General features: G+C 49.9%; 1 protein-coding gene across 2 annotated transcripts; it reads right to left on the bottom strand.

Annotated features, from left to right (window-relative positions):
• Positions 1-46: 46 nt before the first annotated feature.
• HNRNPAB (heterogeneous nuclear ribonucleoprotein A/B) lies at positions 47-6250 on the bottom strand. 2 transcript variants are annotated; one of them, XM_065918324.1, is made up of 8 exons: positions 6029-6250; positions 5722-5952; positions 4823-4991; positions 3968-4126; positions 3671-3802; positions 1708-1825; positions 919-1059; positions 47-657 (listed from the first exon to the last, which is right to left on the bottom strand). In XM_065918324.1, the coding sequence occupies exons 2-8, from the start codon at positions 5928-5930 to the stop codon at positions 587-589; spliced, it is 999 nt and encodes a 332-aa protein (XP_065774396.1). In that variant the 5' UTR covers positions 5931-5952; positions 6029-6250; the 3' UTR covers positions 47-586. The 2 variants fall into 2 exon arrangements, with proteins under 2 accessions (XP_065774396.1, XP_065774397.1); XM_065918325.1 differs by lacking the exon at positions 919-1059.
• Positions 6251-13574: the final 7324 nt, after the last annotated feature.

The following is a 13574-nucleotide window of genomic DNA, read 5'->3' as shown; positions in this document are numbered from 1 at the left end:
TGGAGCACCTGCCCCCCTTCACAGTGTACCCCACACTCACCCAGGCTTGGGGGTTTTTAAGTTTTTATTTCAAAAGCTTGGATAGCTTCAATATCCAGGTCGTGGCAAAATCAGGACACGTGTAAAATACCTTACAATACATTAGATTCCCAAAAGGTACCAAAAAGTACAGTAAAATTAACACTTCCATTATAGGAAATGTATGACACAAATAATATAAAACTAAAAGGTGAAAAAAAGGTGACACTGGTTTTCTAAAGTACAATTTACTCTTTACAACCAGGGTCCACAGGTCCAGGCTGCAGAGCGGCAGCAGGAAGCAGACCCTCCAATCTGGTTCTGGGTAACCCGGTAATAAAAATCAGCCCATAATGCCGCTCTGGCCTCTTGAGAAACCACACGCTGCCTAAACAACTAGAGCTCTGGAAATATTAAACAAGAGAGTGATTTCCAGGGGGGAAATTTTAAATAAGATGCACATGGGACAGGCCATAGAAAGTTTGCCAAGTTAAATTTGGTACATAATTGTGTTCACTCGATATCCAAACAAAGCGTGTGTGGTCAGTCAGGCACTCCTGCTGAAGCCTCAGTATGGCTTGTAGTTATTCTGATGGCCACCGCGTCGCTGGCTCTTCCCGTAATTTGTACTACCCTGACCTAGGGACAAGAACAACAATGAAAGTAGCTACAACTTGCTGAACATTTACCCCTGTGCCAGGCGCTTGATATGCATCCTCACCAGAACCAACAACTCTGTTGGTAGGATGTCACCCCACCTTCCTGAAACCCAAAAGCTCAAAATCCACTCAGACAAAAGCCCAGCCTGTCCGACTCCAAAGCCCCTGCTGCCAATGGCCCCTGCAACTGTCTTTCCTGCCTCCCGGGGTGAGTGGATGGGGGCCTCCCTCTCCTACTTACTGTAGTCGTAGCCGGGGCCGTAGCCGTAATAGCCATAGGGCGAGTAGTCGTAGCCGCCATAGCCGGGCCCGTAGCCCTGCTGGTAGCCGTAGCCCTGGTTCCAGTAGCTGCCGTAGCCCTGATTCCAACTCTGACTCTGACCTGTGGGGGGAGCAGGGCACAGGGGCCCATGGACCATTTAGCACACGCAGGAGCTAGGATGGAGGAAATCCTGCCCTTTGGGTGGCGAGGTTACTATGGCAACTCAGAAAAGCCAAGGGGCTGCTGTCCTGGTGTAGAGGGCCTGAGAGACCCAAGCTAGAGCTAAGGCCAGGCCAGAACACTAACTTCACTGGGGCAACCAAGGCAGCTCACTTTCATTCACATCACCCACTGATCACCCCCACCCTCCCTGGCAGCTTGGCCTTAAAAAGGATGGAGTTCAGGCTTTGGAGTCAGAAGGGCCTGGGATGGATGGAGGATAAGCGCCTGGCACAGCATTGCCCTATCCTTCAGCCCACCCACCCACGGGTGTACCAAGACTCAGGACAGCCACAGAGCTGAGCACACTCCCATCTTGCCCCCTCAAAACTTGTGGAGTGTGATGCAGAGGCCCCCTCTGCCCTGGGGCCCCAGGCCACATGAGAAAAATGGGCTCTTCCAATCCAAGCAGCAGCATAGCATCGACTCAGGAGCCATCCCTGATCGCACCCACCCTGCTGCAACAAGCACCAGAAAACCCCCAAGACAAACACAGAAGCTCCATGCAGGCAGGGAAACAGGACCCATCTTCATCTGGGTTCTACTCACCTCCACTTCCGCCACCGCCACCACTGCCTCGGTTCCCTCGATTGCGATTCCCACGGCCCCCAGAGCCATACTGCTGCTGTTGATAAACCTCTTTGGGCTGAGCCACCTTGATTTCACACTAAAAGTCAAGAAAACAGTGGGTCATGCCAGTAGGACAAGCCCTAAACAGGGAGTGTACACAAAAGCCTTCAATGACAAACATTAAGGTGGTAGATCTTGTCTATCTGCTCAAGACATGCTGGAGGAGGAAACCATACTTGGACTAGCTCAGAACTTCAACTAAAACTCAGACCAAGATTCACATTGGCCTTTTTTGCTCAAACCTTTTCCCAGACTACTTGAAAAACAATGAGACACACCCGCAGGTCTGCTGATGGTCACCCTTGGCCACTCTATACCTTAACAAGTGGGAGGAGAGGGACAGCTAAGCCAGTGCCAGTCCAGTGTAGCAAGACACCACCTTGAGCAAGGAAGTCAGAGAAGGCTTCCCAGGTAAGGGAGCCTAGAGAAAGCAGGTTCCTTCCCACCCCCTCCCCACCCCAAGAAGAAATAAAACATTCCACTCAAATACACAATTGAGGTGGCAACCCTGACCTCCATCCTACAGAGGAAAAAAGCCACTGGGGCTCAGGACAGCATTCCTTAAGGCCATCCCGCTGCTCCTTCCTCCTCCAAACACTCATCTACGATTGGGATGGGCCAGGTGTATCTCCCCTGCTAGGACATAAAAGTCAATTTCCTTTTTGCTCAAAACTCTGCCTACTGTGAGTGGAAACACCAAGGACTTTCCTGTGCTCCTGCCTTTAGTGTATTTTTAAGATAAACTTCACCAACATTGGTCTCCCATTAAGACCAATTAAAAAACCATTCTATAAGACATCCTCATCCAAGCATAGTCAAAAATTGGCAGGTTACCACCAAGTGATGCAATCTCATGTTTTCTATCCTACTAGGTTAAAGCTGCTGAATACAACCACCTAAATTACACATTTCACAACCAACCATCAGCAGTCTGACTAACAGCACCGTAAAATGGGCACTTCATGCCCATTTCACATCATGGCACAGAGAAAAAGGCCTCTTTTCCATGTCAGTGTCCACTATAGGGTAACAATGGCTCTCACCCAACAGCCCCTTATGATTCTCTCTCTTACATAAAACTTAAGGGCCCAATCCCAAGTCCAATCTTTCAAATTCCCAGCCAGGATTGAGACTTCCAGGAGCCCCACCCTACCTGTCCCAGCTTATCTGGCTGCCACTCCTGCTCAGGCAAAGCCTACCACACCCTGCCAGTGGGTCACACCCTCAACTCCCAACTGCCTCAACACTTAAAGCATGAACTACCTATCCTTTCTCTTGTTCAGAGTTCAGGAGAAAGAGTTGCCCCTCACTGCAAAGGACTCTGCTCTTTTGAAGTCAAAACTGGTCTTGGATTTAAGGTGGCCAGGACCCTGGAAGCTCTTTGGAAAGGATCTTTGGACCAGGGGTTAATTTAGCCAGCGACCAAAGGGGATGGAAATGAAGAGATGTGGTTGTGGCTGGAAAAAGATAAGAGAAAAGCTCTGCAACAATGTCCATAGCAGGAGAGACTTCACCACAGAAATCACTAAACAGCAATTTTAGAATCTTCTGAGACCTTAACTGCAGGACTTACACACACTGCATTCTAGGTCCAGAACACCTTGACCTCTAACTTTAGGTCAGGAATTGAAGAGACTACTCAGCACACTACCTATCCCATGGGAGCCGCCCATCCTCCAGTATTCTGCCTCCCTGACATCCTGTCCTACCAGCCTAGCTCTGAAGGACAGGACCACTTGTCCCAATCAGGACAGCAGACACTGCACAGAAACAGTAACATCCACCCTGGAGAACTCTTAGAGGTAGTTCAACCCCTAGTCCACACCTGCAAAGGCCAGTTCCAGCAGAAGGCTAAGTGCACACACAGCTGGGGACACCTTACCTTACTTCCACTGATAGTGTGGAACTTTTTCTCCAGCACTTTCTTCACAGGTTCTTCTTCTTTAAAGGTGATGAAAACAAAGCCTCGTCTTTTGTTCGACTTTGGATCCATTGGAAGCTCAATGGCTTCAATCTGCAAACATAGGCAAAGCTCTACCTCAGAGCCTATAGGGAACTCATAGGAAAAGGCCCACAAACACCACAGTGGAAAAAAGTTCCAATGAGCCAAGGTGTCAAGAACCAGTAAGAAGGCAACATCACTGCAGCTGGCAGACCATTGTGGGGGCCACACACTCACCTCCCCAAACTCGCCAAAGTACTCCCTTATCTTCTCCTCAGTGGCTTCAGGATTTAGACCCCCTACAAAAATTTTCTTTACTGGGTCTTTCTTCATGGCCATGGCTTTTTTGGGGTCAATGACACGGCCATCCAGCCTGTGCTCCTTCTGGTCTAGAACCTGTTCCAACAGAAGGGAGTTGGGTTCTAACTCAGCAGCATGACCGAAGACAAGAACCTTCTTTCTCTCAGCCATAAGACTCCCAACACAGGCACACAAAATTGCTTCATCTTCTCCAAACTCTACCCCCAACCTGACTTCCCAACCCAATCTCCAAACTTCACCTGGTTTACCTAAACACTTATAAATCTATCCTCAACCCATCCCCAAGTCTTTTGACCATGCCCTGCACCCCTCTTCTTGCCCAGCCAGTCCCAATTTAAGGCAGTAAAGCAACAGAAACTTAAAGCACAAGCTTAAAGCACTGCTAGGGCTGGAATCCTCACAATCCACCCTTTACTGGCTATGTGATCTCTTCTACTTAACCTTCTGTTTTTTGGCAAAATGAAGTTAAAGTAACACCTATCTCCTAGCAACTGTGGGCTCTCTTCTAATGTTCTCAATGAAATGTTTGCTTTAGCAAGGTACAGAACAGGCACAAGATAGTCCACTATAAACCTTCCTTGGTCACCCTTGCCCATACTCACTACTCCACTTAATCTCTACTTTTAATCCCTTGGAAAAGGATAGGATAAATTCTCAACCTCTCTGCTCTTCCCAAAGCACTCAACTGTGCAAAACCCATACGCCAATCATGGTCTGAGAATGGTGTCTTAGAACACACTGAGACTCCCGACTGTAAACTACCCAGCTTACCTTCTCCACACTGGCTGCATCTTTGAAGAGGATAAATCCAAACCCTCTTGACCGGCCAGTGTTGGGATCCATTTTTATTGTACAGTCAACGACCTCTCCAAATTTGGTAAAATAATCTTTTAGATCCTTTTTGCTGGTATCCCAGCTCAGGCCACCAACGAACATTTTTCTGAAAGAGTGGGGTGAGACATATAGCAACAAGCCTTATAACCAAGCTGTGATTTTGGAAGAATAGACCCTGACAAAGCTCTCACCGAAAGGATTATAAATAAAGCCACCATTCAGAACAGGGCTCTACCTCTGGAAAATGATAACGAGTCTCCCCTACCCCTCCAAACTCAACCTTGACCCTAATAAAGCCTCAGGTGACTCCGTACCCTAAGTTGGTTGAGGAAAGAAAGCACAACCTGGCCGGAGAGCTAGGACCTGAGGTCTCACAACCGGAAGAAATCTAATTTGTCTTATCAATTATGTATCAAAACACTACGGTCCCTGCCACCTCCGATCACTTCAAGGAACTCGAGGCTTCCGGGGCCGAGTCAGAGTTCAGACCGAGACTCCGCCCTCGGCAGGAGTCGGAGGAGGGAGGCCCGGGTGCGCGCCAACTCCGCCCACGCAGCCTAGGCAGCCCGCGACCCGCCAGGCCCCTGCTCCGAGCTCACTCCCCTTCCGGGCCGCTTGCCGCACGTCCCCGCGCCAGCGGCCCCGGGGCGGCGCCAAAGTCGACCCAACAAACTCTTGCAAACTCCAGCGCGCACCGTAAGCGGGCGGCACGGAGTTGCCGGTCTGCGGGCCGCGAGCAGGCCCCGGCCGCCCGCCCCTCCCCCCGCCGCGTGGCGCCAACAAAAGGCGGCCCCGGAACAAAGGCGGCGCCCCCATCGGCCCGCAGCAGCACTTACCCCGCGTCCTCCTCATTCTTGCTGGCGTTGATCTGGTCGCCCTCAGCGCCGTTCTGGTTGCCGGCCTGGGGCGCCGCGCTCCCGCCTCCAGCCCCCGCCGCAACGCCGGTACCAGTCCCGGCCGGCGACTCGCCTTCCGGGGCAGCCTCATGTCCGTTCTCGGTGGCTCCCGTCGTTTCCATGGGCTGCTCTTCACCCGCTTCCGACATACTAGGCCGAGGCGCGCGGCTCCTGCAACGAGCAGCAACAGCGCGTCAGGCCGGCGCCACTCCCGCCCAGGCTCCCGCCCGCGGGCCCGGCCGCTCACCTCGCCGCCGATGACGCCGCGGGGCCCGCTCGTCCCCACCCGCCGAGAAGACACCGCGGGCTCGGCCGCGCTCACGCTCGCGCTGCCGGGCCTCTCCCCCGTCTACCGACGGAACCGCTACGACCTCGCGCTCGCTTATTCCGCCTCCGCAGGCACACGAACCACCGACTCAAAAGCTCGCCCCGGCCGCGCGGTGCCGCCGCCTGACAATGCCGACTCGTGGCGCCCTTTATAATGCCGGAGCCGAGGGCACCTCTCAACAAGGTGCATGCTCATTGGCTTCGCCGGTCTGTCACTCAGCCCCATGCCGGCTTCCCATTGGCCGCAGCGGCGCGCGCACGGTAGATCCGGGCGGGCTTTGTCCTCATCTTAGAATCCGCGCGAGCTGGGGCCTTGCGGAGGGTCGCCGGCTCTGTTGGCTTGCCAGTCCTGTCCCGATAGGCCGGCGGTCTGAGCCCAGCACCGCAGAGGCGCAAGACTGACCCTTCGCCTTCTGAGGCCGTAGACCCTGGTCCCCGTGCGCCCTAAACCAGCACTGGCAGCCTTGGCCATTCTATTTCCCAAAGAGGAAACTGGACTCCAGGAAGTCTCGGAAACCAAGGTCGCACGGCTGGAAGTGCTGAACCCGGCCTTCGGAGATTGGGCGCGTAGTGTCCTCCAAGCCCCAAGAAATTGGGACGGAACCCGCCGTCCCCCTTGACCTTGGTGCCGTCAAAGCCACTCGCTCCAGCCCCTTCTGCCGCCTCCCCCCGACGCGAGAAGCGAGGAGGGGGCGGAGTTCGCCGGGTGGCCAATGGTGCTCCACGCGGGAGAAACGGTGGGACTGCGGGGTTCCCCACTCTTAGGTCGCATGGCACCACCTTGACGATTAGCATCACATTTTTACTTTTGATTACTTAATATCTTCAATTCGTTTATTTTTGCTGAAATTATTTTTAAAAAGAATACACCATTTCCTTAAAATCATGCAGTTTGGGGGAAGGGAAGAATAGTTCTCTTTTTCTAATGTACAAAACCCCTTAATACTTATTTATCTTCTTGACCAAGCTTGAAAGGTCTGTATAGTCATGATTCCTTTTAACCATATGGGTGAGAAATACCAAATGAAGGAGGATTAAAACTTCTGAAGCTTGGGGATTGCCAAATAACATCAGAACACAAGTAACTGACATCTCCCACTGGAATTCTGTGGCCAGGCCCAGTGTGGTGGGCTGGGCATTCTGTTTTCTCATCTGGTCTCTTAACAACCCTATGGAAGTTGACAACCAGTTTTTAAATGAGGAAACAATCCCAGAGCCCTGATCTGAGGCTCGCTTCCTAAGCCAACCTGCTCAGTCGTGCCGGCAACCCGATGGTCCCAAAGAGCCTGACTGTAGTCACTACAGTCTCCTCTGTCCATAGAATTCTCCAGGCAAGAATACTGGAGTGGGTAGCCATTCCCTTCTCCAGGGGATCTTCCCAACCCAGGGATCGAACTCAGGTCAGGTCTCCTGCATTGCTAGCAGATTCTTTACCATCTGAGCCATCAGGGAAGGCCAGTGAAGTTGCCGTGAGAATGTAAAATGTCACAATTTCACATTTGGAAAAAAATAAATTTAAAAAAATCTTAAGGTTTAGCCACACAATGCTGCATCTCCCCCAAGGTATCAACCACCTAGAGCTGGGACACCCACCCCCAAGTGACCAAATGGTTCATCCCAAGGCTCACCTGACCATTTCACTTTCAGGCTAGATTCACATATCTCCATAAAACCTTGGTCACTCCATAAAACCTTGATGGCTTGCAGGGAAGTCCCTAACAAATTTTCCAACTCAGTCTTTGCTCACCTACAAAAATAAGAACTGGGGTTTTTGGTCACAAGCAATGATGGGCACAACTGACCAAGCAGTGAAGAAAATTCAGGTAATCAAGGTCAAGTGTAGCTGCAGGATGTAACCACTGAGGGCATGTGTGTGTTAGTCACTCAGTTGTGTCCAACTCTGCAGACCCATGGACTGTAGCCCACCAGGCTACTCTGTCCATGGGATTTTCCAGGCAAGAATACTGGAATGGGTTGCCATTTCTTTCTCTAGGGCATTTTCCCGACCCAGGGATCGAACCCGGGTCTCCCACATTGCAGGCAGATTCTTTACCGTCTGAATCACTAGGGAAATCGGCTCTTGTCCAGTTGGATTCCATTAGCACAATTTGGGAAACGCTTTCAATGGCATGTCAAGTCTGAAGGATGACAACATTTGGATGGTGCTTCACAGTTTGCAAAATACCTTCACCGACCTTGTATTTTTAGAGCTTCAAAATAACTTTGTATGCAATTATCCATAGTTTATACACAAAAACACTGAAATGACACAGCTAAAATCTTAGCCACAAAGTCAACACTTCCAACTCTGCATTGTTTCCAATGCTCCTAACTACTGCTGGACAAGGGGGCTTTGAGCTTCTGAGTTCTTTGGTCTAAATTAGATCTCAAATTCGCAGAAGGCAATGGCACCCCTCTCCAGTACTCTTGCCTGGAAAATCCCATGGATGGAGGAGCCTGGTAGGCTGCAGTCCATGAGGTCACTGAGAATCCGACACGACTGAGCGACTTCACTTTCACTTTTCACTTTCATCCTTTGAAGAAGGAAATGGCAACCCACTCCACTGTTCTTGCCTGCAGAATCCCAGGGATGGGGGAGCCTGGTGGTCTGCCGTCTATGGGGTCGCACCGAGTTGGACACAACTGAAGGGACTTAGCAGCAGCAGCAGATCTCAAATTAAGTGATTTTGAGGCTCAAAGGAAACATACTTTACAAAGAACTGCAGACAAATGGGGATCAGTCTCAATACAGAATGTTTTTATATTCTACTCAAGAGTGCTTCTGACAAAGGCAGGTCAGAAAGGCTGTTAGGAACCAGCAGGAAGTCCCTTTGACACAAGGGACTCTTGTTATTTGGTCTGAATTACAGACCTGAGTTGAGGGCATCTTCTAAAACAAAGAGGTTCTCAAATTAGCAAGGAGCCCAGTAACAACAGCGTAGAATAGAGAGGATAGACACAAAATGAATTTTGAAAGTTTTTTAAATTGCATGAATTTTTCTATTTATTAATTTTTGGGTCTGGGCCTACAAGGTGGAAACTGCAAAAGTTAATTGCAAATATATTGACTGTTGTGGCTGACTCCCATATGGGCTACTTCCTTCACCACAGCTCCATGGGCTGCAGCTCCTTTGCTTCTGGGCTGACTCTGGATCCAGCTGGAGAAGACTTCCTAAAACACAGGTCAGATCTTGTCACACTCTGCATGAAAACTCTGGCTGACTCCCCAGTACTCTAAGGATGAAGTCTTAACCCTGAATACGGGTAAGAGAGACAGCTGAGGCTCACAGAAATCCTTGCCCTCCTCCCTCCGACCTCTCTTCATCTTGAGTAGAAGAGTCAGCTGAGACACCGCCTGTCAGTTGGGCACCTCTCCCAGGCCTCTCTTTTCCTGGACACCATGTGTCCTGCCTGGTAGAGCTACATTATAGAGAAGAGCTGTTTAACCCATATCAGACTTGATGTAAGAAATGAACCTGTACTGGGTCAAGCCAGTGAGATCTCTAATTGCAGCCTAGTCACACCTGACCATTCCACATGGCTTGAGCCACCCCAGTCATATCTCATGCTCAGCTCTCCATGCTAGCTGTGCTGGTTTCTTTTATTTCCTGGAACTCATCTGCACTCTTCTCTTTCCACATGCTGTTCCCTCTACCTGAAATACTCTTCCACAGATTTCACCTGCCTACCCTGCATATCTGTTTTGGGTTGAATTGTATCGCCACAAAAAATCTGTTCAATTCCCATCCTGTGGTACCTGTGCCTGTGACCTTATTTGGCACTAGGGTTTTGCAGATGTAATCCAGTTAAGATGAGGTCAGACTGAAGTAGGTGGCCCCTTAATTCAGTAAGACTGGTGCCTTATAAGAAGAGAAGACACAAAAACAGACACAAGGAAAACACTGTGACGACAGAGGCAGAGACTGGAGTGATAAGTCTATAAACCAAGTGCCTTGATCAATTTAGGCTGCTATAACAAAATACTATGGTCTGGGTGCCTTAAACAACAAACTTATTTCTCACAGTTCTAGAAGCTGAGAAGTCCAAGATCAAGATGTGTGATGAGGACCTGCTTCCTAGTTTGCAAATGGTTATCTTCTTCTTGTACCTTCACATGGCAGAAAGCACAGAGAGAAGCAAGCTCTCTCATACCTCTTCTTAAAAGGGTGCTACTTACATCATGAGGACCCCACCTTCATGACCTCATCTAAACCTAATTGCCTCCCAAAGGCCCCACTTCCAAATATAATGACAATGGGAATTAGGATCTCTGCATATGAATTTGGAGGAACAAAAACATTCAGTCCATAACACAAAGGGATACCAAGGATTACTAGCAGCACCAGAAGCTAGGAGAGGGGCATGAAGCAGATTCCCCCCTAGAGCCTTCAGAGCAAGTGTGGCTCTGCCAACACTTTGATTTTGATCTTCTAGCCTCAGAACTGTGAGACAATAAATTTCTATTGTTGATACACCCCTCAGTCTGTAGTGCTTTGTTAAGCAGCCCTAACCAACTAATCCAACATACATCAGAATTCAGCTTCCTCCAGAAAGTGCTCTGTCAGGCCCCAAGGAAGGGAGCCTCTCAGAACACAGACCACATGGTATTGACACTGAGCATGAGTTCAGTGAGATCCTACACCAGGGCTGTCTCCTTCACCTTGACACCTGCAGTGGGCACCACAATACTTGCAGAATGAATGAAAGAATCTCCTAACCCAAACTGACACATGGATTCCTAATGGGCTGAATCTGACTCTCAGTTGTGCTTGCTTGCCTATACAATGTCTTGAACATTGTAAAATATATATATATATATATATATTTGCCAACATTTATAAAGCATATTTCTACAAAATGTTACATTTCCAGGTACTTTGGAAAATTTTTAGATGAAGTCACACTGGGCCACAGTCTCACATGTTCACACTCAGCAGGTGGAGCAGGTGCTGTCCAGCTCATTCCAGCCCCTACAAGGGCCTGGTGTCTTGCTCCTGGGCCCTCTAAACTCATCTCATCAACTGAAACCATTAGGGGTGCCAATCCCTAGCTAGGCCTCCATGAAACTCAGCTTCTTCATCTGTAAAACAAGGATGACAACACCTGCCTCTCAGCACTCCTGCAGGGATCAGGGACTGTCTGCCAAGAGTTTAGTATAGTGCCAGTAGGTATAACTGTCATTGTTAGTGCTAGGACTGCTGACAATAATAATATTAGCTCTCAGGGACAACTCCTTCACTTGAGGAGCTCCCCATCACAATCGAATCTTCAAAACAGGAGTGGAAGACCTGGAGAAGCTCTACTAGCCAGCATCCCCCACCTGCTAAGATCACATTCTTGCAACAGCCACCTGTGCCTAGTTTGAGTCTCAGAGGCAGCCTCTGACTAGCAGAGACCAATCAGAATTGCCTAGGACACCCTTCTGGAGTCAGACCTTAATGGAATATGTGGTTCACATACAGACCTAACCCTCTCAATCTCCTCTGAGCTCGCAAGGCTGCATTAGTGGCTACAGCATGCAGAGGGGCCCAGCCTGACTTCACGTCACAGATCTCCTGTGTAGCTTCTAAGACTACTGCTATTTAGAGCCATAAGGTGGAAGGCATGTGGGTCACTAAATGACCCTGTGGAAGAACACCACTTCTCTAGCCTGAATACCACCTGGGACTGTTATCTCTAAGAAAGGAACCCACGTCCCTTCCATCTTGTGGCCCTAAATCCAGGCCCCCGTGGCTAGATTCTCACTTTTTACAGTATTCTGGGCACAGACCACTGGACAGGGATGGATTCAGGACACAGTGCTGCTGACCAGGTCAGGGAAAATCTTATGAAACCAGGAAATGCCCATCTCCGCTCTGAAAGGCAGCAACACCTACTCATCAGCAACTCATCAGCAACTCCTACTTGGAGGCTCTTTGTGTGTGTGTGTGTGTGTGTGTGTGTGTGTGTGTGTGTGTGTGTGTGTGTGCATGTGTGTGTGTGCGCGTGTGTGTGTATGTGTGTGTGTGTGTGTGTGTGTGTGTGTGGTTTATCCCTGCCACTAATTCAGGGTGGCCCCAGGGGTCTCTCCATTTGAACTTTGGTATCTGATTACACAACAATTCATATATTCATTCATTTACTAACAGCTCAGGCTTCAACTGCCATCAACGTGCCCCTCAGGACAGATCTGTTTTTTGAAGCTGTAAACCCACATGAGTCACTATCCCTCAACATCTCTCCTGAAATGTCCCCAAGGGCCCTCCATTTCAGCGTGTCTAAAAGAGAATACATGGCGTTCCCCTGAGCCTAGACCCTCTGCCAGTGCTCTTGACCGCAAAGAATGCCTCTGCCACCCACCTGTGCAGGCCAGGAACCTGGCTGGACCAGGCTTGATGCCCCTTTCCCCACTCCTCCCCTATCCTATCCATCACCTAGACCCCAGTGTGCCTTTATGACTGTCACCTGCACTAAGGTTTGCACTATGGGAATATCAGTCAGGGCAGGATACTCTTTGTACCAAATACATCTAAAAGTCAGGGAAGATTTTCTTACATATAACAGTCCCAGGTGGTATTCAAACTAGAGAAGCGGCTCTCTTCCACAGGGTCATTTAGGGACCCATGCCCCTTCCATCTTATGACTCCACCAGCCCCTCAGGCCTTGTCATCGCAAGCAGCTGGCAGAAGGAAACTCACAGAGAGGAACTGGTGTGAAGCTTGATGGCCCAGGCCTGGAAGTGGCACATGTGGCTCTCACTCACTCTCCACTGGCTGGAACTGTTTGTGGCCTTGCATTACCGCAAAGGGCACTGAGCAATAAGTGCAGGGAAGGCAAGGATAGAATGGGTGCCCGGTTTTTCACACTAGGCTTCAACAACTGCATGTTAGTGACAGTGAATGGAGACTAGAGGAAAGATTTCCATCAGTCAGCCTGCCCTTCAGGGACCGTCATCAAGTGTCACAACTATGAGAGGCCACCCCTGCCCTTGTCCTGGGAGCTGGTCTACTTTCTACGTGGTAAGATGAACACCGTATCAGGGAAGCACAGGAGGACAGGGCCACACAGGAGACATGAACCAAGCCCCGGAAGTGGGCAGGAAGGACACAGCTTTTCACAGGAGCAGATGCTGGGCTGTGCCATGGAGACTGAATGGGGGTTCTTCAGACAGGGATCGGGGAGAAGGGGTGCAAGGCAGAGGAGACCAACTGAGCAAAAGCTCAGCATTCGAGAAAGGAGACTGTTTAGAGAACTGCAAGTAGCCCTACATGACAGAGAGGAGTTGAGACTGTGTCACTGGGCAGTTTTACAAGCCATGACAAAGGGTTTCATTTATCTACAGGAAACAGGAAGTCAGTGAGTTCTGTGATGGCAATGGTCCATGGAAGGAGGGGGTGATGAGAGACATTAAGGAGGGTATGTGGCTGCAATCCTGACTCCATGCATGGAGTGAGATGGGAAGTAAGGATGGAAAGTTGGACCAGAAC

The sequence above is a fragment of the Muntiacus reevesi genome, chromosome 1, assembly GCF_963930625.1.
Source record: "Muntiacus reevesi chromosome 1, mMunRee1.1, whole genome shotgun sequence".
NCBI lineage: Eukaryota > Metazoa > Chordata > Mammalia > Artiodactyla > Cervidae > Muntiacus > Muntiacus reevesi.
The sequence above is the reverse complement of the archived record's forward strand: the minus strand, read 5'-3'. Positions and strand labels throughout refer to the sequence as shown.